This window comes from Belonocnema kinseyi, chromosome 7, assembly GCF_010883055.1.
Source record: "Belonocnema kinseyi isolate 2016_QV_RU_SX_M_011 chromosome 7, B_treatae_v1, whole genome shotgun sequence".
NCBI classification, from domain to species: Eukaryota; Metazoa; Arthropoda; class Insecta; order Hymenoptera; family Cynipidae; genus Belonocnema; species Belonocnema kinseyi.
In genome coordinates this window covers 22,921,464-22,947,876 of record NC_046663.1, presented here as the reverse complement: position 1 = coordinate 22,947,876, position 26,413 = coordinate 22,921,464, and the positions used below count along the sequence as shown (strand labels likewise).

Genomic DNA, 26,413 nt, shown 5'->3' with positions numbered 1-26,413 from the left:
CGAAATTTTGTTCGAAATCTTCAGAAATGTACATTTTGTTAAAAATGTTTGGAAATATTTTAAAATAATAAATTATTTTTAAAATGTTTTAAAAACTTCTGAATATCTCTTAAAAGAATTCCAATTTTGTTTAAAATTGATAAAAAGCTTTTATATTAAAAAAATTGTCCTAAAATCTTCCAAATTGATCTCAAAATTCTTGAAATTTTTTTCAAAATTATTTTTACAGTTTTTCTAGAAGTCCTAAGAAATTTTTTATTTTATTTCTTGTAACCTTTCAAAATTCTTGAAAAGCTTCTAAACTCTTTGTTCGAAATCTTCCAAGATATACATTCTGTTTAAAATTAAAAAAAATATTTTTTTAAGTTAAAGATTATTTTTGAATTTATTCAAAAGTTCTAAATATTTCACAAAGTTACTCGAATTTTTTCCAAACTATTGTGATACTGGTAAATTGAACATTTTTGCTTTCAAATCTTCTACAATCTTTTTTGAAATTTTCGGAAATCATTTGAAATGTTTTAAAATCTTTTTTAATTTTTTCGTAAAGTTTATTTTTAGAAATAAGAAAATCCTATTAAGGTTTCCCATGAATCGACAAAAAAATTTTGTTATCTTTTAAAATTCGTAAAAAGCTTTTTTTTGAAATCTTCAAAAATGTAGTTATTGTTTTTAACTTTTTGAAATCTTCTTAGGATTTAAATTATTGTTGATCTTTTTAAAACTTTTAAAATACCTATCTTTTAAAATTATGTAAATAAAATTACTTATTTGAACATTTTAATTTACAAAAGTCCATGAAATTCATAATTTTTATGGTAAACATAATTTACAATTTATTTAATTGGGTCTAAAGCATACCAACAGAATATAAGGTCATTTTTTAATAAATGTTTAAACTATGTTTTATAATAATGGCTTAAATAATATTAACTATACTTTTATAATAACGTAAAAGCTCACAAATTATTTTCTACATTTCAAGTCAATGCTCACAAAAAATAATTTTCTCTGTTTGCCACGGTTGACAGATGTTATCTGTTTCCTCCGCTTGTTTGCCATCCATCTCATCTCGAATCTCGTATCGCCTTGAATCTTGCCTCGTCTCGAATATGATCTTGCCTCGACCCTCGTCCTGATCATCGCCTCGCGTCTAGTCTCGAATCTGTCTCGAATCTTGATTTTCGTCTTGATTCTCGTGAAAAAGTACGACGGACGGACACCTGACCGAAAAATCTGACTATATCTTTTTAGAAAAAGAGTACTAATTAAACTTTAAATTAAATTATTGAAGGAATACGTTGAAAAAAAAATTTTAATTTAAAAAGCGTTATTACTATTAACGCTATTATTATATTGAAATTCGTTATTTTTAAATTTATGTAGGTGGTTGTCAGCATCAGAGGAACTTTGAGTCTAAAAGATGTAATGACAGATTTAAACGCCGAAGGTGAAGTTTTGCCATTAACACCTCCTAGAGAAGATTGGCTAGGTCACAAAGGAATGGTTCAAGCTGCTGAGTATATTCGAAAGAAAATACACGAGGAGGGAATTATTGCAAAAGCCTTTGCAAAAGTGAGTATCGTATTTCAAAATATTTATTTAAGAATCAATTTAAAAGCGCGTTATTATATGCAGTCTTGGAACTGACAGCATTATTGACTCTTTAATAGTTTTTGAACGATGCAACTATTTTACTACTATTTTGGAAAAAAATAGGCAAATTAAGGATCGCGCGCCTAAAAAAAGAGTTTCGAAGCCTATGAAGCCCAAACTTTACTTCTGAGTGTGATCATGACCCATTTCCAGCTCTTTCCAGGCCAAAAATTGCATAAAAATATTATACTAAAACACCAAACTCTCGCTTTCAGTCAGGTGTCGGGGGTTGCCTTCAAATGGCCTTGAACTGATTTCTGGGGGATATAAACGCAAACAGTGAGGGCCGCCTGACTCGTTTTCAATTGGAATATATATCTACATATATAATGTCGCAACCGCTCTCGCCCCACTCCCCTGAGAAACAGCGTGAGCCAGCAGTTCCAGGAAGGCCGAGAACGGGGTGACTGAAAGCGAGAATTTAGTGTATTTCCAAAAATGTATACTACCATTGACACTATTTTAAACTTCTTAAATGAGTCCACGGTCTGAGCGTTTAACTATCTGTGGCATTTTTTCCAATTTTTTATTTCAATTTGTATTTTTCTCTTTCGATTAAAGGATCCCTCTCGAGGTACTCATGACTTTGGACTGGTGTTAGTCGGCCATTCGCTGGGGGCCGGAACAGCCGCGATATTAGCAATTCTGTTGCGACAAACTTATCCAGACTTGGTTTGTTTTTCTTTTGCACCACCGGGTGGGCTTCTGAGCATGCCTGCACAGCAATATTCTCAAGAGTTCATTACGTCCGTAGTTGTAGGAAAAGACGTGATACCAAGGATAGGACTTCGACAAATGGAAAGCCTGAGAGCGGATCTGATCAACGCCATCAAGAGAAGCGTAGACCCCAAGGCATGTATTTTTGATCATGATACGCTAGATTGAAACGTTGGATTGTTTTCTTTAAAGTTAAAAAAATAATAATAAAAGTGGGCGACATATGCCTATAAAAAAGGATTTCGTATTTGAAAATATTTTAAGGCATTTCTAAGAGTTTTATCAGATTTTACGGTATTTCAGAGGATTTCGAATATTAATTTATTTTTTAAGGAATTTAAGAAGATACCATAGGTTTCAAGATAGTTTGCCCGATTTTACGGACTTATTGTGGGTCTGCTACTATTTTTTTTTTTTAATTTATGATACTATTAAGGCCATGTAACGAGATGGTCACGTGACCAAAGCTAGTCCGCAATTTTTCTATGCCAACTTACGTCTAAACGAAATAAAGTATAGCCCTGAAAGTTTGGGAAATGGAAGAGGAGGCAATAAAGTGTACTTTACACTCGTTACATTGCCTTAACACTATTTTAAATTTATCAAATGTGTCCCAGGTTCCGCCCGATGATGTTAGAATCACTTTTTGGAAAACTTAGATCTACGAAATATTTTTTTTTATTCTCATAGAGCCTAATTTGCATTTATAGTGGAAAACAATAACGTGTTCCGTCATGTGTTGTGGATGTGGTTCAATTCCAACGTCAGCAGCCAATTTAGAGGCGGGAGGTTGCATCAGCGAATATCAGCGCGATAAAGATCTGGCGAGATCCCAAACAGTGGTCTCCGGTGATTCTAGTGTCGCATTAACACTTCACCGACCTCTATATCCACCCGGCAGAATCATCCATGTCGTAAGACGACATCCAAACAAGCACGAGTGAGTTTCAATTTTCTTTACTTTTTAGAGTTTTCAATAGTCTTATTTGGGCCTTAAATATTGTTCAAAGTAGGCGAAATACGTCTGAAAAAATGGTTCTTTACCTTCTCTTCCTTCTACCTTATATAGACTCCCCTCATTTACCCTCCCTCTCTCTCCTCTCGCCTTAACACCCACCCCTATTTTCTTCCTTTATTTTCTCTTATTTTTCACTACTCCATCTCTCTTCTTATAACTACTTTCTCTTTCCCCACTCCTTCCTTTTTTTCTACTTATTTCGTCTACCCTTCTCTTTCGCCCATTCCCTTCCTTTCCTTTCTCCTTCCCCCGTCTCGTCCTCTCGCCCCTATTTCCCCTTCCCCTCTTTTCCCCGCCCCTCTAACTTTACCTCACGTACCAATCCTTTCTGTCCTTCTCCGTCTTCCCCCTCCCCGCATCTTACATCCCCTAACCATTTAACTTTCTCAACGAGAGACCTTCAAATAAATTCTATAAATGAGTTTAGTTTTTTTCCCTGAATGATAAATGGTAAATGGTATGGTAAAATTACAACTTTGGAGTAATCAATAATAAATATAATTAACCTTAATTCTAAACATGTTAAAATTTCAAATACAGAAATTAATTTTCCCAGAAATATTTTAGAAATGATCAGCATTATAAAAAGTGAAGGTGCAGTTAATATTATATCCAACACTGGCAGGCGCAGTATAATATACTGACATTATTAAAACTTTCCAGAAACTTAAGTGAGCTATGAAACTTACCAATCTCTTTAATTCCTAACTTAAATTTTTTGAGCAAACCACAAACATGTAGCTCCGCTGAAAGTTTTTTCAACATTTTATGAAAATGAACATTTCATTGTGTCATAAGTTACTTGTAAGTACGATTTTATAAAATAATTTGTGAGCTAAAATTAACTGTACACTCACTTTTACTATATTTCTTTAATTTTACACCGATTGTAAAGTTATAACCTCCAAAAAGTGGAGAATCTCCAAAAAAATATGTACAAAAACATCTTTTTAAGTTAATAGTCATGACACTTGTGTTAATAATGTAAACTTTTTCGTTGTTAGAAATTTACATTAGGGAAAATAACTATTATTTTATTATTGTTACTTCCATATTCTTTATAGTCCTGAAGAGTCCATGACTCATGGCTCAGCCAACAAAAATATATAGCTGTCTCTTTGTATCAAATGTGGTAACACCAACATAAAAATCTTATTATCCATCCTGTTAACTAGAAAATTTTGTACAAAAGCATGTAAAAAAACGAAAATATATTTTAAAATAAAGAAAAAATCACCATTTTGGGTAAGAATCAGCACATTTCATGAAAAAGCAGCAAATCAGCGCAAAGGCCAAAAATCAGCACATGTGCTGGCAAATCAGCGCACCTGATAGCCCTAAACTTCTTTATATCAAAACCTATAAATTGCAAGACCAAATGCCAAAACCGAGAAACACCTATACTTTTATGAGATCTAAAACACTAATAAAAACATTTTCCAATCAATTTCCTCACTTCATTCTTCTGCCCTTCCCCTTTCACCATATCCTTTACTTTAAAGTTCTCCAATTTCTTCCTCCCTTGCGTCTCCTATCGATCTAACGTGTCTTCTCCTTTAACTACCCTATTACATTCCTTCTTTTCGCTATCCTACTCCCCGTGTCTCGTCCTTTATCTCTTATTTCCCGCCCCCTTCCTACTCCTTCCCTGCCCTCCTCTACCAGATTTCTAATAAACGTTACATTCCATCGTTTTCTCTCTCTTCTTCTTCACCTACTCATTTCTGTCCAACCGTTTCTCTTGTCTCATCATCCCCGCCACCATTCCTTCATTTTATTTTCCCTCCCTTCCCACTGTCCCGCCTTCTCGTCCCTTCTTACCAATCCTTTCAACTCCTCGTCACCTCTTGACTTATCTCGTCGACCACTCTATCTCCCCCATTTCCTTCCCTACTCCCCCTCTTTCCTCTCCACCCGTCATCCTACCTATTCTTTCCCCTACTATCATATCATCTCATTTCGACGGACCACAGTGGGAAAATAATTACTTTTTTGGTTCAAAATAACGTACAGTCCACAAATATTGACCAATTTAGACCAAAAAAAATTTGAAAAAAAGCTGATAAGATTTCTAAAATAATCGTCGAGTCTTATTTTTAAATTAGGCTTTACATTTTTTTATGAATAAAGAAATATGGCGACAAAAATAGCGCCTTTTCTATTTGGCGTTCCCGGCTTTTGCCAATAACAGGAAAAATTGAGAAATCGCATAAGTTTCGTAAAGTAACATTAGTTAAAGATGTTTCAATATCATATATTAAAAAAAAATGTATTAAAAAATTATTTTTTGAAATAATTTTTTCTGCGATTTTACATAATTTTACGTTTTGTTAAGTTATATTGCAAGAAATTAGGATAAAAACAATATAATGATAAAGAAATTTCTTCTTGAGATTACATTTTTTCTTGAAAAAAAGATTTTTCTTTTTTCGCTTCACTGGGAATCGAACCACAGAACTTCTGATTTCCGGTCGGGTGATTTTCTATTAAGCTATTAGAGAGATCGGATGAGAACTTTAATTCAAGAAAATAACGCTAATTTTAGATAGGTGTTATTGGTACCAGTAATTATTTAAAATGAATCTCTTATATCATCAGGGAATGGCAACTTACCGACAGTAGATAACCCTCCAAAACCATGGAGGAAGAAAATCCACTATATCGAACAAGTTCTTCAATAGTTAATTAATAATAATTAATTAATAATTAATAATTAATTAATTATTAAATTTAATTAAAATTTAATTAAAAATTAAATTAATAATTAATTAATAATTAATAATCTTCAATAGTTTAATAACAGAATATGCTTAACGTCTTAAGCAGACTAGATGGAAAATAATTTTTTCAAATTTTAAACCTAAATTTTTTCTTGAAAAAAAGATCTTTCTCTTTTCGCTCAACTGGGAATTAAATAATTTCTTCTCGAGATTGTTATTGTTAATATTATTTTAAAAATGCATTAATTAAGCATTTTTCGATAGAAATTTTTTTTCGTTAAAACTTTCTAAATTAGGAACCTCATGATACTTTCAACAAAATTCATCATTTTTTTTATCAATTTTCTGATGTTTTTAAACAAACGCATTATTGCGGCATCTATGGGCCGAATTTTTTTTTACCTTAAACTCTTCAACTGGAAACTTCATAATTTCAGCGAGATTCATAATTAGTTGATAAATAATATATATGTTTAAAAACAAATTTAATAAACAAATGCATAATTCGGGTATCTACCGATGGAAAATTGTCTTTTTTTCACGAAATCAGTATTTTTAATTAGAAGTCTGATTTTTAAATTAGGCTTCAAGTTTTTTTTATAAACAAACAAATATGACCAAACAAATTTCCATTTGTTCAATTTAACGTTCCAGGTACTCGTCAATATTATAAAAAATGGTTGAAATAGCCTAAGTTTTATATGGTATCATTAGTTAAAGATGTGCCAATATTATATAATAAAAAAATGTTTAAAAACAAATTATTTGTTGAAAGAATGTTTTCAACTCTTTTCTATAATGCTACATTTTGTTAAGTTTCATTGTGAAAAATTTAGGTACAAAAATATAATGATAAAGAAATTTCTTCTTGAAATTTTTATTGTTGATATTATAAACAAACTTAATAAGAAAACGCTTTGTTCAGGAACTTTTTGACAACATTTTTTTTAATGTTAATATTCTTAATAGGATCTTTATGATGATTTGAACAAAATTCATAATTTGTTGATAATTCTCATAACTTATTCAAACAAACTTAATAAAAAAATCATTATTCGGACATCTGTCGATGCAAAAATTGTTTTTTTTTATGTAATTCTTTTTAATGGGAAACTTAGTGACGATTTCATTAAGACTCATACTTTATAGATAAATTCTACGATGGTTTAAACAAATGTCATAAATATATGCATTATCCGGGTATTTATCGGCGAAAAAGTTTTTTTTTTAATCTCAGTCCTTTCCATTTAAGTTTCTCATTATTTCCATTCTTTTAATCTGACTGCTTTTCATCATAGAATGTGTCAACTAAGCATGAGCGTTAATAAAATTATCAATAGGTTCCCAATTAAAACGACTGACTTAAAAAAAAAAAATTTCCATCGACAGCTGCCCGAATAGTGCACTTGTTTATTAAATTTGTTTTTAGGAAAATATATAATTTATCACCTGATTATTAATTTTGCTGAAAATCATAATGTTCCCAATTAAAATGACTGAAATTGAATGAAAGAATTTTTCCTATTAGAGATGCCCGATTAATGCATTTGTTTGTTAAAATTGTTTTAAAAAATCACAACATTTATCAACTAATCATGAATGTTGCTGCAATTTACTATAAAAATCTAAATTAAAAAGTCTGACTTAAAAAAAGAGAATTTGTCCTTAGACAGATTCCCCAATAAAGCATTTTTTTAATTAAATTTGTTTTAAAAAATCAAAAAATTAAGAATTTTCTGAAATTATTATGAAGCTCCTAAATAAAAAAGTTGACATGGAAAACAACGAACTTTGCTGTCAAGAAATGCGTGATTAATTTATTACTTTATTAAATTTGTTTATAATATTAAAAATAATAATTCCAAGAGGAAATGTTTCTATCATGATATTGTTTTTATCCAAATCCAGGAATATCAAATAACAAATCATAAAGCTAATAGTTAAGGAAATAAATTCATCATTAAAAAAGGAGTGAATATAGTATCTTGAGTCTGAGCCCTGCAATTTAACCATCCTTTAATAAGAAAAACTTTAGATAATTAATTTAAAAATTTGTTTAAAGTCTCATTATGACATAAAATTATAAAAATATTATTCATTTCGCAACAATTTAGATGAAAACCGCTAGATTTTGTTAAATTTTTGTTACTATTTAAAAAGTAAAAAATCCTGCACTTCTCAAAATTCGGATAAATTCGAAAACCTTGTTGGATAAAATTCGTGTGCCTCAAAAAGAGGACATATCTGGAGAAATCCGGACAGATGATCACACTAATTATATTACAAATTTTATACACGTAATTATCACTCTAAAACTATCAAAAAAAGTTGTTTCTGAAAGTTAATTAGTTCATATAGACATCCTACATGTTTTAATTTTCTAATTTTTTAAATAATAGCAATGTTTAGCAATAAGGACTCTTAGTGTTATTTAATTTAAAATAAATAAATTAACACTTTTTCATTCTTCTGATTCATAGGAAAATATATCAATCGCGTTGGAGGTACGTTTATGAGCAATAATATTAATAAATGTTAATATTTTTAATGAATGTCAAACCTTCTTTTTTTATTTAATTCAATTAGTTAAATTTCTGTTTTGTTATGTATGGAAAATATTTATTTACAATCAGGCCGAAGCGAAAATGCTAAAAATAATTGAATCATTTTTTCCTAGTGAACAAAATTTGTGTGTAAAATTCAAAGAAAGTCAAAAAAGTGACATCCTTGGATATCTTCAGTTCTGTTTTTGGACTTGAAAATTAAACAAGTACAGTAATAAAAAATGATTTTTAAAAATCTTCCATTTTGCAATTTTCATAGAATTTATTGAGTTAAATGCACTCTTTTTGGAAAAAGTTGTGTATGTCGAATGTGAAAGTTTTTCAGCTTGAACTCAAAAATGTTATTGATTTTTTTTAATTGACTGTTTGAAAAATCAAAATTATGAAATGTTTCTATTGTTCAAACTGAAGAAATTTTATGTTTGACTTATCCGACTTTTTTGAAAATATGTACATATGACTGAATTAGAAAGACATTTTTTGCCCTTTTAAAAGCATTATTTAAGCCAATTTTTTGTATTTATAATTTTTTTCCAGTTTTCACGAGTAAATAGTGAATATATAAAAGTTTGAATTTTGAATTCCAAAAATCGAACAGAAGATATAAACCGATTTCTTTTTTTTTACTTTTAGCGGATTTTTTCCACCATTTTTTCCACTAGGTCGAAAAGATTTGATTAATTTTTTATTTACATTCGGCCGTATTCGTCCCCCCAAAAATAGTCGTTAGCTCAGTTATGAATGTTTATAAGATTTTCTATTTATTTTTAATTATAATAGATGTTCTACAATGGTATACATTAATGATCATTGGGCTTATATTTTTAAAAGTTTATTTTTAAACAATATTATGATATTCTATGAAATCTGAATAAATTTGAAGCATGATTCTTTTGAATTTTTCCAGTGCACGTATGAAATTTGTGTTCTGTTCATGATTTATGGTCAAGCAATATTTTTTTTTATTCTCCATAGAAAAAAATAAGTATTCTAGGAAATCCTTCAAACTTATAAGAGAACACAGCATTATTATTTTTTTATGCGGTTTGAGTGATGAAAACGATAACCTTAATACAAAATTGAAATTCTCACTTTAAAAATATAAATATTGATTATTATAATCTTAATTTTTTCAAACAGGCTGTATAATGACCGGATGATAATTGGTATTGAAATTTTAAAAAATTTTATTCTTTTATTTTGAAAAATGTAGAGGTTTTAATTTTTTCGATCTTTCTGCAATTTCCAGGAAAAAATGGCTTGTTTTAAAAAAATAATGGAAAAAATATGAAATTCTTTACTACATACATTACGATTACATAAGAATTTTTTTTATTTTGAACCCCCTTCCCCAGTGTTCTATCTAACGTAACTTTAGTGGACTACATTCTTTTCCAGAATTTATTTATGTGTCATCCAAAAATAACGTAAAGCTATTTTGGGAGAGGGGATTTCGTAAAATCGTACCGTTTATTATACATAAACAACATATTTCGACATTTGAACAAGTAGTTGAATTTTCAACCAAAAGAGAAGAATTATAAACAACAAATTTAATTTGTGGTATTTTAACAAAGACAATATTTGTATTCTCAATCAAAAACCGTTGAGTTTAACGAAAAAAGACAACTTTTCATTAAAATAGTTAGATCCTCAATCAAAACAAGATTCTGCAGTCAATAAAAAAATTTTTATCATCCAAAATGTTAATTTTCAACCACAAAGATTAATTTTGTTACTAAAAAAGACGAATTTTCAACAGAGTACATACATTTTTAACAAAATAGTTATATTTTCAAGCAGGTAAGCTCCTCAAGAAAGCCCCCTTTTAACATAGCAACCGGATAAGCAAGACCGCGGATGGACCACAGCATGCTGAGTCCAAAAGGCATTAGCAGGCTCGATCAACTCTATAAGGGAAAATGGCAAATTTTGAGAACTTTGGCGCGGGGGTTGAGAGGCAGGGAGGGGAGTCAAATTAGTTCCCCTGCCCATCGCAGATGGCGCTGACGCGAAACGCCTAGGGCCACGCGCGTGCGCGCAAAAGTAAATTGTTTGTTTTTTTGCTGTATGGTGCACTAGTGATAGTTACACAATTATTTAAATTGGATAAAAAAAAACGTGTTCCGTAAGTAGTTGTGGACTTCAAAAAATTAATAACAAGCAATTGATATGTCATAAGTTCCCAGCACGATATTCAATATGTTAACTATTTTCAAAATAGTATGTCAATAAGAATTTGTAAGCTGTAAATCAAAGTTGCTTATTAAAAAATAGAGATTACAATGTACTTCTTCAATCGTAATGGAATTATTTCTTTTCATAAAAATAAGGGCAAAATGAAGTTAATGAGTAACAAAAAATGAGAAATAGAATTCTAATTATCTTTTATTTCTCATTTTGCGTTTCTTATTTGCTTCATTTTTTCTTCATTCTTTGTTTTTGGTTAATTATTGTGAGATGTAGCTCATGTAAGGATAGGCGTATACATATACATGCACCAACACATGGACGCTCGGCGAAGTTCTCCTGCCCATCGCATAGTGCGCTGAATGTCGCCAATTATTTTCCAAAGAGTTGAGCGAGCCTGGGCATTAGGGAGCTCCACACTAGGTACAGTCTTAAGGCTAAAATGTGAACGAGTTTTAGTGACTTTATCACCCCTCGGTGGCGTCTGTATTGATGCTTGTGTGGTAAACGGGGAACATCAGGAATATAGGAACATGGCGGACATGTAAAAACGAGTGAATGATTATATTAATCACGTCTCCAAATTATTTACATTTTCTGTTTGAAACAAATTTACATTATTTTTAATTTGAAAAAGAGACCGATCTGTTCGAAGTGGTACTTAAGTGTTGGGCTGAATGTCTCCGTTTATATATTTTTTCCATTCATAATTATGTGAAGAATAATTTGCACAAGCAAACCATTTTATGTAATATGAAAAAAAACTCAATGCATTTTTGATCATGTGCTATTTTATGTTTTTTTTATTGCATTGTTTTTTTACGTAAATTATACTTTCTGTCAGGGCCGCCTGGAGAAAAGCTGGGGCAACAGATCGGAAACCTTGGATTAAAATCAAGTTTTAATGAAACATAGTATGTTCGCATGTTAAACCTATTCAATACAACCAAATTGATTCATCTGCATTTCAACAATACATGTTTTAAAGAAATGCCTACCTCATGCATACGAGATGGCCTTTACAACGCAATCAAGTGAGCGCTGAAGCATGATCCAACCCACACCAGGTCTAGGCAAAAAAACGTCCCATTTTCGTCCATGTCGCGCATACCAGAACCGCGGCCATCTTGGTTGCCATTCAACTAAGCCGCTAGCTGTTCATTTTTTGGTAGGTCTGGTGACAATCACGCCGCCACGCGGACTTCTTAAAATCACCGAAATCGCCAACCAATCCCGAAAATATCGACATGTTTCCCGACAATTAAATTTCGGGCGCAAAATTAGCTTTCACTGCGGGGATAATAGATGGGTTTAAGGGGAAAGTTATACTGTTATACGAGATCAAAGCAGCCAGAGATTCTGCTCAAATGTTTGGCAAAAAGACATTCTAGAAACGCATGCTCGTCAAAGAGATGATCAAGTGTAACTTCTTTTTGTTCGTATAGAGTAATGCTACTTAGTTCAACAGTGTCTTTCAAATTAAGTGCCCCCCAAAACTTGGTGCCCTAGGCGATCGCGTAATTCGCGTTATAGTAGAGTCGGCCCTGCTTCCTGTAAATCTAAATTACAGTGCAAGTCCGATTATTTTCCAACTTCAGGGCTGTAGGTTAGGTGCGCGCATGCGTAAATCATAGGCGCAAATTATTAGCAAAGTATGGGCCTCCTTTATAAAATATATATAATTCTATCTCCACTTGATGGCGCCACTTCGTTACTTCACTAAGTTCATATTCTTTAACATGGGACTGTACTTTCCGCAAGGAAAACACTTTAAAAAGAATACAATATATAATTTTAAACTTCAGTCTGTGGTAAGACACAGGCCTCTAAGTTTAAGTTTGTAAAGCAGCGGAGGCGAATAAATCAGAGGGTCTGACTCTTAAAGTCGAGTACGTAACCTGCTTAACAAAATTTTAAGAAAGCCTTTACTTGAGTAAACATAGGATTTTGTAAACAAGGTCAAAAAACAAAGGCTTACGTAGAGAAATAGAGTATGAGAACATGAGCCAGGATTATAGCCAGGATCAAGAGGAATAATTAAAAATAAATTTCAGAATAAATAAAAACAGATTATTAACTAAAGGATCAACTATAAAATATAGGTTTCAAACAAGTAGATTAATTTTTTACCGAAAAAGACGCATTTTTAACAAAATACATAATTTTCTAATTAAATAGTTCAGTTTTCAACCAAGAAGTTTAACTGTCTACAAAAAATACAAATTTTCAACTAACGATGTAAATTTCCAATTCAAAAGTATCAAGTTTAAAGAAGAAAGGTCATTTTCTATCAAAACCAAAAATGTGAACTTTTAAGAATAAAGTTGGTTTCCAACCGATACAGAATTATTTTACCTAGGCAGTTGCATTTTTAACTAAAAAAAGGTACAATTTCTGCAAATAAGATTAATTTAAAAAACAAATTGTATGAAATTGTTGGAGTTTCAAGCCAAAGAGACATTTTAGGCCCTGCAGTAATGACAAAATTGAACGTTTGTAAAACTAAATTCTTATTGTTATTAAAACGTTTTATTTTTCTAAAACTAATTAAATAAAGGTTTCACGTTTGTTTAGTTAATATAGTTTATATTCGCTCGCTAAGTTTATTAAGTCTTTGTAGGATTTGGAGAGCAGTAATTTCAGAAAAACACCTTACGTAATTTAAGGATGACCCCTATTTGTTTATTTATTATTATTTCACAAATGTATGATTATTACTTTTAATATTAATACTAAATATTACAAGGTACTATTAATATCATCAAGCATTTTATTTTCAATTATCAATAAAGTAACATAATTTTTCTTACATTTAATATACTATAGATACTACAGCCAGAATTAGATTGCGCTGAAAAACAGTTTTTTACAATAAAATTTATTTAAACTTTCTTTTTTAGTGATTCGCAGACTTAAAAATATTTTAAGTCAGAAATGTTTAAATCCCCCCCCCCCCCCCCCCCCCCCCCTACTAACCAAAAAGACTACGCTTTAGGTCCCATAGAAACCGGTCCGGTATTATAATTCCTAGCACTATAAAGACTCTCGCCTCGAAAGGGCCGCAATACGCGAGTCCTCAGTTGAGTATATTGTGTCATAAGAAATAATTTCATTCTGAAAAAATGATTATTCACGATATAACTGCAAGAGTAGGTGATTTTTTATGCATGTTGAATTTTTTGGTTTAAATTGAAAATTATATTTAATTTCAGAAAACTCTTGGGAAAACATGAGCCCGTATACCAGGCACTCTGGGCCGGACCTTGTGACTTCGATGAGGTGCTTATCAGTCCTGTGATGATTCAAGATCATATGCCCGATAACATGCTTAAGGCTCTTAAAAAGGTAATGTCGCAAAATCCTGTTAGTCGAAGTTCCTCAATTAAATATGAGCCTCTAGGGGACACAATAAACGCACCCGAAGTTTTGAAAGAAAACCCCAATAAAGGAACTGCTATCGATAATAATTTTAACGATAATCAAAATTCTATTGAAAATAATTCTTTGAATAGCAGAACAGATTCGCCAAATAGTACGACTTTGATTATCGTTGATGTAGAAATACACGAGAGAAAAGAGACTCAACCTGGTTCTAATTAACAATTAGAAGAGTTGACTTTAAGCATAAATTATTTAAAATTAATGAAATTAAAGCTTTACAGTAGACAAGAATCTTAGTCTGCTCTTCAATTTAGATCGCAAAGTTCATTCAATCTTATCACGTGATATAATATTTTGCTTGATCGAATATTTTTACGTCAACGAAAGTAGGTAGTATTTTTTCCAATTTGCCAAGAAACTACCTCGCAATGTGTGTTTGATGACTGTTTGTAGATAGGAATAGGCTAGATAGATGGATAATAAATTGAGAATTTACAGTTATTGACACTGTAAGTTTTATTTAATAAATTTTAAACTGTACAACAGTGAAAGACAAAAGTGTCAGTAATTGTACTGTGATCTGATACGTGTCAATATCGTGAGAATTTTTTGCTACCCATGTAATTAATATAATCATTCATGCATGATATCACAAACTGTATAAATATATTTGATGTAGTGTTTCTGTTTTATTTTATCATATAGCGCTTTTATTTATTTTCTCATGCAAAAATGCGTCATTTTTTCGTTCTTTCGTCTAATTTTAATTTAAATTGCTTGTTACATGTAAAGCGAGAATTGGTATTTTTCTTGTTTTGATCATAAGTTTTTTTTCAAAATGTGCCATACTTAAAATACTTAGAAGTAAATAGTTAATTTTAAAATAGATTAAAAGAAATTGACATACGATTTCCAATTATTGACTTGTGTGACGACTGAAACAAAAAGCATGAATATGCAGCTTTTTGTGCACATTAATGGATAGACAAGGCGTATTCCAGATTTATAGATTTCTGTTACTGACATGGTCTTGGTCCATGCTACAATAAGGTTCATGTCCGTGCTTCCAGATCTATTTGGAAACCTTTTAGATAGAGAAGGTAATGATGGCGTCATCTGTTTTTGCAGATTCAGTATAAAAGTAAGTTAATGACGACATAATCTGTTTATGTGATTAAGGTATGATTTAACTACAATGAAATATTGTATTTGTTTAACAACATTCGATTTTTTTTACTGTTAAAGATATTTGTTTTCATCCGGTACAAGCTCGGCAGACTTTCTTAGTCGCATCGCCGAAACCATGTAATTCTGACTCCAGTGGATTTTTTATTAAAACGTTTGTGCAATAACTGATACATTAAAACCAACTTAGAGATCCTTTAGCTCCAGATAAACTTTTAAATATTCTTTTAAATAGAGACACCTCATTATCTATAAAGAAATATCATGTAAAGGAAGGGTGAAAGCTATATTTCGAATAGAACCCCGCAATATAATGATCAGTTCTCTGAAAGTCTCCATCAATATCCAGTTATCACCGATTTATACTGGGATTTAGAAGTAAAGGCGAGGAATATTCTAAGGTTTTAATTTCCACTAGGCAAGGGCTATTCTGCAACAACAGTCACTTCCAAGCTTTACTTTACCGGTTGCTCGTCTTGCCAAGGGCACCTACGATTAAGAGGGCAACCGACCTCCTCAATCCAGTGCTAGCCCTGACTTCAACTACCTCAGTCCTGACCTCCGCTCAGTATTCCATCCAATATAAGGTTGACTATTCCTTATCCTAGGAATACTAGACTCGGTCTTATTCCTAGTCTCGCCAGCGCCTTGTCCGATCTTGACCAAAGATCGGACCTCAGAGTCACTGACTGCGATTCATACTTACGTCACAATTATGTCAATATCAGTCACTGTAGAAAATCGCTCTGTCTGCCAATGTCACCGCAGCCTACTGCAATTACTCAACAGCTCACTGAGTAGCGTCAAACGTGACCCATCTCCGGAAACTGTCGACTGCTACAATACTGCGTTGATTTAGCGATTTCTTCAAGTCCCGAAGGTCTTGAACCTCGTATCTGTCGTTTTGCAGAACAGCTGTTACCTTGAAGGGTCCTTTCGCCTTGGCTACCAGCTTCCTACTTGCACCTGCGAATATCGAACCTCTTCGTCTGTCGTACCTGCTCTTCATCCATGGACGCCTTGGTCGCGGACCTTAATTCCTGAAAATCAATCCGATCTAATGTATCATGAATCGCCGCGAGTATCCTTGGTTCAGCCATACTGCGCGATTTGTAACCAAAAAGAAGTTGAGTCGATGACATTCTTGTAGTCCCGTTGGTAGGACAGTTGATAGAGCTCTGAAAATTTTTCACGCTCTCGTCTCGTGACTCCTCGGTGTTTCCAACGCTCGTTTCTGCAAGTAAACTTAAAACTGTGCGATTCATTCACTCACACTGTCCGTGCACACGCGGTGTAGCAACTGCGTTAAGTGCGTGCTTGATTCTATACTCCTAAAAAAAAAAATTAAATGAGTGTGACATGAGCGCCGTTTCTTTGTCATTTATTATACGGGCGGGTACTCTGAATATTGCAATTAACTGACCAATTTTTGTATGGGGTGAACCAAACCAGGTTTACGTCCTGATGCATTTTTGTATCATTGATAATATAGACATGCATTCACGTATTTAGCATCTAACTTTCTCATACCTCTGAACCAATAATGTTCTTGTACCTTCTCTAACGTTTTCTCGAGTGCAAAGTGTCCTTGTTCGTCATTACACGAACTTACAACATTTAAACGCAACATTCGTGGCACCACCAATTTATTACCCGAGTCAGTCTTTAAAAAACAATATCTCCTTCAAGGTCATACTTATCAAAGTATTTTTTTGTCTCTTGCTGCATATTGCTTGATTTATAAATCTTAAGGATTACTTTAATGTCTGAATGTTGTACCTGTGCTATTTCAAGCCATTCCTTTTTCTGTAACATCGACGGCAAAACAGTCTTTTAGATTGTGACTTAAATATTATTCATGAGCTAGAAGCACTCCAGGGCGATACACGACATGAAATTTATAGTCTTGTAGATACACCCACAAAAGAGCAACTCTTGCCTGAGTATTCTTTTTATTTACAGTAGCCTTTATCGCGCTGCAATCATTAAATACGGTGAATGTAAATCCTATTAAAAATATGTGGAATGTTTTTCAAGCAAAAAATACAGCCAAAATCTATAAGATGTATAAGTGATACTTTAGTTCTTCCGGAGTCGTTTTCAGACTATAATATGCAACAACACGTGTTTCCATTCGGCGTTTGCTAGTCGGAATAGCGCCTAATATCTTCGATTAACGAATATTGTTTTAATTTCTTTGACCACTTCATTCTTTCTTTCTCCCCATGACCAGGGTACATTGTTACGCAATGAATTCTTTAAAGGGGCAACCTTACGACCGAAATCTTATATAAATTTGTGGACATACCCGGCAAGACCTAAGAATTTCCGGACTTGCTTTACGTTATCTGGATCAGTAACTTTTATAACTGCATCAACCTTATTTTTCTAATATTGGGAATTCACTCTTTTTACTGTATCATCACTTTTCTCTAAAGTGAAATTTATATGTTTTTTCTTCAGTAATAGAAACGACGATTTCGTGACTTAAATTTACACGTAGTGTAGCTAAAGATTGAAGGTGTTGTTGCGATCCGTCCGCGAGTTATCAACCCTTTGCATCATTCTTTTCCTTGAATGGATAAACGCAATAATAAACTCAAATGGCGTGAGATTTATTAGTGCTTATCTTCGTATGATTTTTCCAAAAGGTTCTAACCGCGATAGTAATTTTCTTCGGTGGTAGAAGAAACTTGAATTTTGCGCAAAGCTTAGTCTTTAAAAAATTAAAAAATGATTCTAAATACTGTAATTTCTCTACGTTAGGAACTTCAACGTGGTTATGTATCAATGTACGGAACGTACCTTGAATGACAACCATTGTTCCGTATTTTAGCTAAAAGTTGGGAGTACCGTTTGAAGTAATTTGTGCTTTCTACGACTTGTCAATGCAGCCGATGCATGGCCATTTTTAATACCGGAGACCGGGACACGACTGACCGTATAACTATTTATGTTGAATTGTGTCCATATAGATGTCAAAATAATATGAGCTTCGGGAAGTGTTTGAAAGTACAAATTTTGACAGATTTATTCTCAGGACTGTGGTCTGTTTCCGCATCGATTAATTAAATTTTATCGCATATTTAATTTAAAGTAGTGAGGTTAAAATTAGATGTTAGAAAGGCCATTGTGAAATTTCTATTGGGACAGTAATGCGCTATAATCGATATTCAATGCTAGACCTCCAGTACAGAATAGCGAATCAAAATCTCCATTTCTCTATTGTCAATACCTGCCTGGTGCTGCTTCGGTTTGGTTCAGATTGGGCGCCACTTCTATTCAGATTTAGCCTTACGTCTGGAATCGATTCAGTGGCCGGTATCCTCCTTATTGTCGTTGTCTTCGGATCGTAGGGTGAACTGAATTTCCTTGGTTTGTGAAGCCAACTTTCGCTAGGTCTATCTATCGCCTAACAAGTACGACTTTTGTGTTGCAAGATGTTTATTTGCGCTAAACGCAGACCTCCTTAAGGGTGGATACCCTGTAATTTTTTGGATTTATGACGAAGCACTTTTCTTATTCACGCACTTAGTGCGCTGGCATGAGGAAGATTTAAAAGCGCATCTTCTCTCAGACCCCGAGAAAATAAATCGGCTTAATTTTTCAACCTTACCTTCATTGAATGCAATTTCCGGTCTATATTTCACACAATCTAAATTTAATTGATAAATTAATTCTGCAATTGATAACGACTCTTCTTGGTGAAGAGTTAATTGAAAGGTTTCATTCCGTGCGAGTTAGATAATTGATGTAAGGTCCATTTTTCGGAAAATTACAAGCTAGATGTCTTATGGGTTTCTAATGAAAGAAAATCTTTGTTTAACAAGTTAACAAACAAGCTGAGCATTTCTTTTATATTTCTCTCAATTACACCAGATTTATGCTCGTATATTCCACTCGAATTATTATTAATCCATTTTTGTGTCGATAGTTACAATTTTGTATGTGCACGCGTCGGTTCTAAACTATGAGCGATGTTCCCTCATTCACGATATCAAGCATACTAATGATTTTGGCACTAGTTCTTACACACATTTACACAAAATTTGTACAGACAGGCGCTCAGTCTCTAAGATAAAGATAATACGAATCAAATCGCATTGGATATAAGTCTCAATCTTAACATTCCGCCCGCCTCGTTGTGTTGAAGCTGCACGAAAGTAATTAAAATGTTTTCAATTAAATCTCTAGAGATTAAAACAACAAAAAATGTAAATAGGTAGCGAAAGATTTGAATAATTAATATGTGCCGCCCGTCGTCTAGAAGTTCCCGTCGCAGAAATAGGTAATAGGCCAATTTTGAAAATCGGACCAGATTTTTTTGGAATGAGATTTGGCAACTACTCACGAATCCATTGTTTCCAAAAATAATCTGGGTAATTTTTAGCAATTCTGTACTGTTTACGAGGGCAAATAAATTCTGGATCGAATTTTCTCAGTCTCATTTCGCCTGACGATGCTCTTATTAAAAAATGATTTGGCGTTAACGCTTCTTTATCGCGTGGGTCGAGAGAAACGTGAGTCAACAGTCTTGAGTTTACCGAATGTTTCATCTCGCATAACAATGTGTATACAATTTCTTCGCGGGGCACTTGATCAAACAGAACAGTTTGCAAAGCCGTTTTTACAAACCGGATCATCCTTTACCACGCGCCGTCCATATGCAGAGCGTTGGTAGGGTTGAAATGCTATTCAGTTTATTGGTTTAAAGCAAAATCTGCTTTTTGTTTTTGCCTAATTTTATCATTGTTTCTTTTAAATCGTTGCTAGCACCTCGATAATTTGTACCATTACCACTATACATATATAAAGGTACGCCTCTTTGAGCAGCTAATCTCATTATTGCCATTATGAGGGAACTCATACTCAAACTATGCGCAAGTTCAATATGAATCACCCGTGTTGTTAGACAGGTAAATAAAACTCCCCAACGTTTTTCTCTTCGCCTGCCGATTTTTACGAAAATAGGCCCGAAGTAATCAATACAGCAGTGACTAAATGGTCTTTGTCCGAAGGCTAAACTTGCTTCCGGTAAATCACCCATTAACGGATTTTGAGGTTTTCCTCTGTGTAATCTACAAATTAAACATTTATGGATAATCGAACGTAACGCACTTCGAAGGCCAATGATGAAATAATTTTGTTGCAATTCATTTAAAACAGCGTTTCTACTTGCATATTAAAGCCTAAGATGATATTCTTCGATGAGAATTTTAGTAGCGAAATGTTTACTATAGAATGCGATGGGATTGTTATTAAATTTTAACCCTAGTGCAAAATCTTTTTGGCCTTTTATCCGTAGTACTCCTTTTTCGTCTAAATAACGAATCGCATCGTTAGCCGCATTTTCCGTTGTATAGTGAAAAAAAATTTGCATTGAATCAAGTAGGCTAATTTACTAGCCTGATTTTACTTTAAAGATGCAAGTATTTTCTTTTTACAAGGGACCGATTTTCTTGAATCAAGAAAATAATAGAATTAGGACAACTATTTGAATCAAGAATATATTTACTCTAAGCAAAAAACTACTGAGTTCATTTGTTTCATTCTACTTATTTGCGTGAAGTTTAATAAAATTAAGAATACAATATTCTCATGATAAGTAACTAAAACTCTAACAAAATTCTTGATACAAGTAAATTCATCTACTTATTTAGACTACTATTTTAATTGAAACAATGTTCATGTTCTTGAGACGAGAAAATGAATGTATTCAGCGAAGAAATAATTTCTCTTAGAATAATTCTTGAATATTTTCCTTCAAATAATTATTTATTTGAAAAGAATGCCAGATTTACTTTTAAGATACCTATGTTATCAAGATAGAATCCCATCAGTTTTTTCAGTATAAAAACTGTAGACTTTATATAATAGACATCGCACACATATTATGAAAATTAATATATTAGTCTAAATTAATTTACTTCTTGCTGCAAAAGTATCTTATTAAGTTGACATGGTATGCAGTTGGTTCTCTTCGCCGCTAACAATTATTTTGAAATTAAATAACATTTATAAAATTCAAAACATTAGTGCACATAATCAATTTTATTTATACGAATGTAGATAGGAATTCGCAACTTTCATAAACTACAAACTTTAAGCTGACACATAAATCAAGTCACTCATAAAACTATTTAAAAGATTATAAGTTTATTGCGTCGGTAAGTTTTTGTTTGTTAGAATTTAAGATTTTAAAATAGATTTAAAAAAAATATGTTTTTAATTTTGAAATAATTATGCAAGACTCAAAAGTAATTTCATTCCTAAAGTATTAAAAGGTTATAAATGTACTGCGTCTATAATTTTTTTCGCTAATTATTTGTATGTATTAATCTACTTAAAATTAAACCATTTCAAATTTTTCTAACAGTGAAACATTTTTGCAAATAATAAAAAATAAATATATGACAGCATAAAACAAAGTTATAAGCTTTAAAAAATGCTTAAAAATACAATTATTACATTTTCTTGATAATTTAAAAAAATTTTATGCGTTTATAAATCAAAATATTTAAGGAAAAAGAATTCAATAACATTTTCAAAAAGTTTATTAAGCATGCATTTCATTTTATGAAAGTGTAATTTAAAAATTGACAATTAAAATTTTTTCAAATAAAATAATTGAGAATGCAAGGAGGAAGCAAATAAATATTTTTCATCAGACTAGCGATCACTTTTTTGACATATTTTAAATTATTTTTTTTTCTGAAATTGTTATTTTAAATTAAAAACTTAATTAAAAAGTACTATAAAAGAATTAAATAAATAGAAAACTGTACGTTTTACAGAGGTTTTAAAAAATAAGAAAATATTTATTTGTCACTGAGGTTATTAAAGCATTTTTCCACTCAAAAGTTATTAATTTTTTATAAGCTTTAGATGGTCTTTAAGCGGATTACATTTTTAAAGAAAAAAGCATTGAGCCCTTTGTAAAATAAGTGAAGTTCAATTATTTTTTGTATATTTTAAATTGTTGTTTTAGGAAAGCCATTCCATATTCAAATCTTAGTAAACAATGTGTGATAAAAGAATTCGATAAATTAAAAACTTTGCGGTTTATGAAAATTTTCGTATAGCAGAACATTATTTTTTGTCATTGATGTTATTAAAGAATTTTTGTATATGCAACTTTTCTTTATTATTCATTACCTTCGAGTCGTTTTTAAGCGTTTTAAATATTTAGAAACAACAAGTGTTAAGTCCCTTGTTAAATAAGTGAAATTGACTTCGATTTTTTGCATATTTTATATTATTGTTTAAGAAATTTTATTTTTCATTAAAAATTGAGTAAGAGAGTTTTATATACGATAAAAGAGTTGGATAAATTAAAAACTGCGCATTTTATGGAAAATTTTTGTTTATTGTTTATTACTTTTAGATATTTTATAACATTTTAAAATATATTAAGAAAACAAAAGTATAGAGCCTTTTTTGAAATAAGTAAAATTCAATTCTAAAATTTTTATAAATAAAAAATGGGATATTAAAGTCTCTCGGAAATTTTCAAGTATGATCAGAAAGATGTTTTCTTAAAAGAAACATGTGATTTCCACAAAGTTTAGTTGAAGATGTTTGAGGCTCACCATACGACTTCGTGCGACACTGCCTTGAAATTCTTACTCGAGATTTTGTCACCGAGATCCAAGTGCTTCGATAGCGAAGTCGGTAGATCGCGCGGTTAAGACACTAGTTTAGGTAGTTTAGGTAGGTTTTGAATCCTCGTGGAGTGCGATTTTTCAAAGCGATTAAGCGTGCGATTGTATTTGTAAGTAACAGTGTGCGAGAATTACGTGTTTTAATAATTTAAAAAATGAAGATTATATAACAATAATTTTGAAAATAATTTTTTTCTTCGTTGATAAATAGTGTTCAGTTGCGGCTAATTCTATTTATCCGATACTTCATATTCTTCGATTAAGAAAATATATTCTTGAAGTGTATTAGAAATGATTTCTTGGAAGTAAACTATGTTCTGCATTTGAATACATCTCTATATGAAGTAACACAATAAAGTTTTAGAATAATAAAATGCGATATTCTATCTAAGAATATATTTTCTCAGATTAAGAAAATGTACGCTTGTTCCAAGCATACGGTAGCAAGTATTTATTTATTCGGAACAAACTCATATTCTATCGTCCCAATTCGTACCTGCGATTGACTTGAACCGATTAACATTTACTTGATTCAAGAACAATTTTTTTTCAGTGTAGGAACCCAAAACCATTCAGAACTTTTCGTAAGCTCGCCTATTTCTCCTAGACGATTTGGTACGTAAACTTGATGCGTACGCCGCTCTGATTTGATCCACTGAATTACGGTACTTGAATCTGACAAAAAAATCGTTTTGATTTGTTTATTTCAACTTTATTTTGTATAAATGTTACTAAACGCGCTCCCGCTAGTGCAATTTGTCATCCCAACCGATTCCACTTCTCCAAATTGATTGCATAATCAATTTCGATTTTAATGTAAAAGGCGCGACAAGTCCTAGTGGATCGAAAACCAAAATTATTTTTTGCGGAAATTTTGAAAAAGTGACATTGAACTTTAATTTATCGTCAATAGTGTCCCAATACAACCCGAACACGCGTTCTCCCCCTCGGTCGCGTAATCCCATTTCTTTTTCTTTCGATTGTTGTTTTTTAAAAACTATATCTTTTAGTATGCCTCGCTTATTTAACACCCAAGCGTGCATCTCAAAATTATCTTCCGAATTTATTTTTATTACATCGTGAATCAATTTTTTCGAATCACTTTCTGTTCGCCTGGTAGATACATAATCATCCATGTAACAATTTCTGACAATACTAATTGAAGCATCCGAATTAGTAATTGCTTATCGTTCAGCGTTTTTCCTTTGTACATAAAGCGCGTTGCATGGAGAGAATTTTGCACCAAAAATTAAGCTCGTCATTTCAAAAGCATCCGGCTCCCTATCACTATGTTTTCCTCGCCATAAAAATCGTTGCGCTCATTGATCTTCTTTCTTTACTTTCATTCGCAAGTACATATCGTCCGTACTACCCACTACATTTTGCAATAAATCTGGTCTTGATTCAAGTGAATCGTTGATACTGACACCGTTCGTCTTAGCCGCGGCATAAAAAACAAATCTTATTTTATTTAGTTTATTCATGTTATGTACACTAATATGTGGCAAATACCAAATTTTTTATGTAGGAGCGTCTCTTTTAACTTTAACAGCATAACTCTTGTCAATAAAGCGTTGTACTTCTTTATAATAAAATACGGCGTAAATGGGATATCGATCTATTCTAATCTCGATTAAGAACAATCTCTTCTTCGCTGTGATGTAACTTTCAAATTTTAAATTGTAATTTTCATTCCATAACAGACCGGTTTCCTAGTAGTTTCCCATGAGTTACGTAATTTCGCTCAAAGTTATCAATGCATGATCGTATTCGTTTTTACCTTTAATATTTAAATTAACGCCGATATTATATAAATCTAAATAATACTTGAATAATTCGTTCAATAATTTTTTTCTTCATAGAATTCGTCGCCGCGTTCAACTTTTTGCAAATTATAAATAAAGTTTTTGCTAATAAATTTAGTAGGAAGTTTTAAATTTTTTACGGTCATTGCACAGTTAACTTTAAATTTACCAAAAGAACATATAACGTTGAAATCTACTTTTTCCGAATTATTCATGATAATTTTTTTACTATTAACTCCCTGTAAAGATAGATTTATTTTTTCTCCACGAACTCCCATATATTTCATTAATTTTTCTTTGATCAAAGTGATTGTTAAGCCTTGGTCTAATAACGCAAATGTATTTATAGGTCGTTTTGGAACCTGTACATATATTGGTAGAATTTTAAATGAAACACTTGTCTGTTATGGTCATGCTTTTTGTCTCTTTCAAATGTTCTCTTATGTGCTGTTTTCTTAAACAATTAACGCACAAACCGTTATTTCTAACTATCGCGAAACTTGCTATTTTTATGTTGGTTTACATCGTGTGCCGCTGCACACACTTTTCCGGTTCTTGCTTTACGCGGGATGACGCATTTGAATATGATTTTTACGGATTTGATGTTTCTGTCGCTTCAACATCGAATATCTCGCCAGAAACAGCCAATTTTGCTTCTTTAACAAAAATTCAGCAGGTTTTTCTAACTATGATTTATCGATACTCGCGTCTGCGGCGTATCTATTATATGCATATTATAGTGCTGAAGAAAATTTTTTTCCTATACTTCTAACTAAATTAAGGCTATTCAAATAACCGGTCAAAGATAAGTCTTTAAATGTGATTACAGCATTTTTAATCTTCGTCGCGAATCTCGTTGAACTTATTTGTCCGGATTCTATTATAGGTAGATTTTTAAGATCATTGATGATTTTCTGAGCAACAGTTATTTTATTACAGCAATGAAGTTCTAAAGTTTTAATTATTTCACTCGAATCACAGCTCGACGCTAGAAGTACACTAACTGCATAACGCACTTCACCTTTTTCAATGCGTCATTTAAACGTGAAATATTTTCTTGTTCGCTTTATTCACCTAATACTGTCGAATTTTCAACATCTTTTTTAAAATTCAACCATTCGAGAGAATCACTCGAAAAAAGTCTACTTTTTGCTGTAGTTGATCGGTTTACTAAACCTGCACTTCCTTTTTTCACAGACGCATTATTTACCGAATATAACGTTCTTTCTAAAACTTGAACTAAACGCAAAGTCGGATCTTCTTTTTGCTTATAAATATCCATTAGTTCTACTCTTACCGGCATCGCCGTATTGTTCGCAAAGTCAGCTGCTCTCGCCCTACAAAGTCTTGAAACCCAGCCAACGCTGCTTGATAATGGAGTTTCCCTTTTATAAAGCTCAATCAACATTACTGAAGCCAGACTCTTGAAACTACCATCAGGCTCGCCGGTCAGGCGGCACCAAGAAGAGTCACCAAGTGCATCGATACAAAGTATCGATACAAAGTATCGATGCAC

At 32.1% G+C, this 26,413-nt stretch overlaps 1 protein-coding gene across 1 annotated transcript in view; it reads left to right on the top strand.

Annotated features, from left to right (window-relative positions):
• The window catches only part of LOC117177333 (sn1-specific diacylglycerol lipase alpha), a 187,094-nt gene that overhangs the window by 142,111 nt on the left and 18,570 nt on the right, over positions 1-26,413 (top strand). Inside the window, exons 9-13 of the mRNA XM_033367959.1 lie at positions 1,387-1,575; positions 2,218-2,508; positions 3,084-3,313; positions 8,592-8,615; positions 14,078-14,210. Of these exons, the coding sequence (XP_033223850.1) occupies positions 1,387-1,575; positions 2,218-2,508; positions 3,084-3,313; positions 8,592-8,615; positions 14,078-14,210 (867 nt within the window). The remainder of the gene's footprint in view (positions 1-1,386; positions 1,576-2,217; positions 2,509-3,083; positions 3,314-8,591; positions 8,616-14,077; positions 14,211-26,413) is intronic.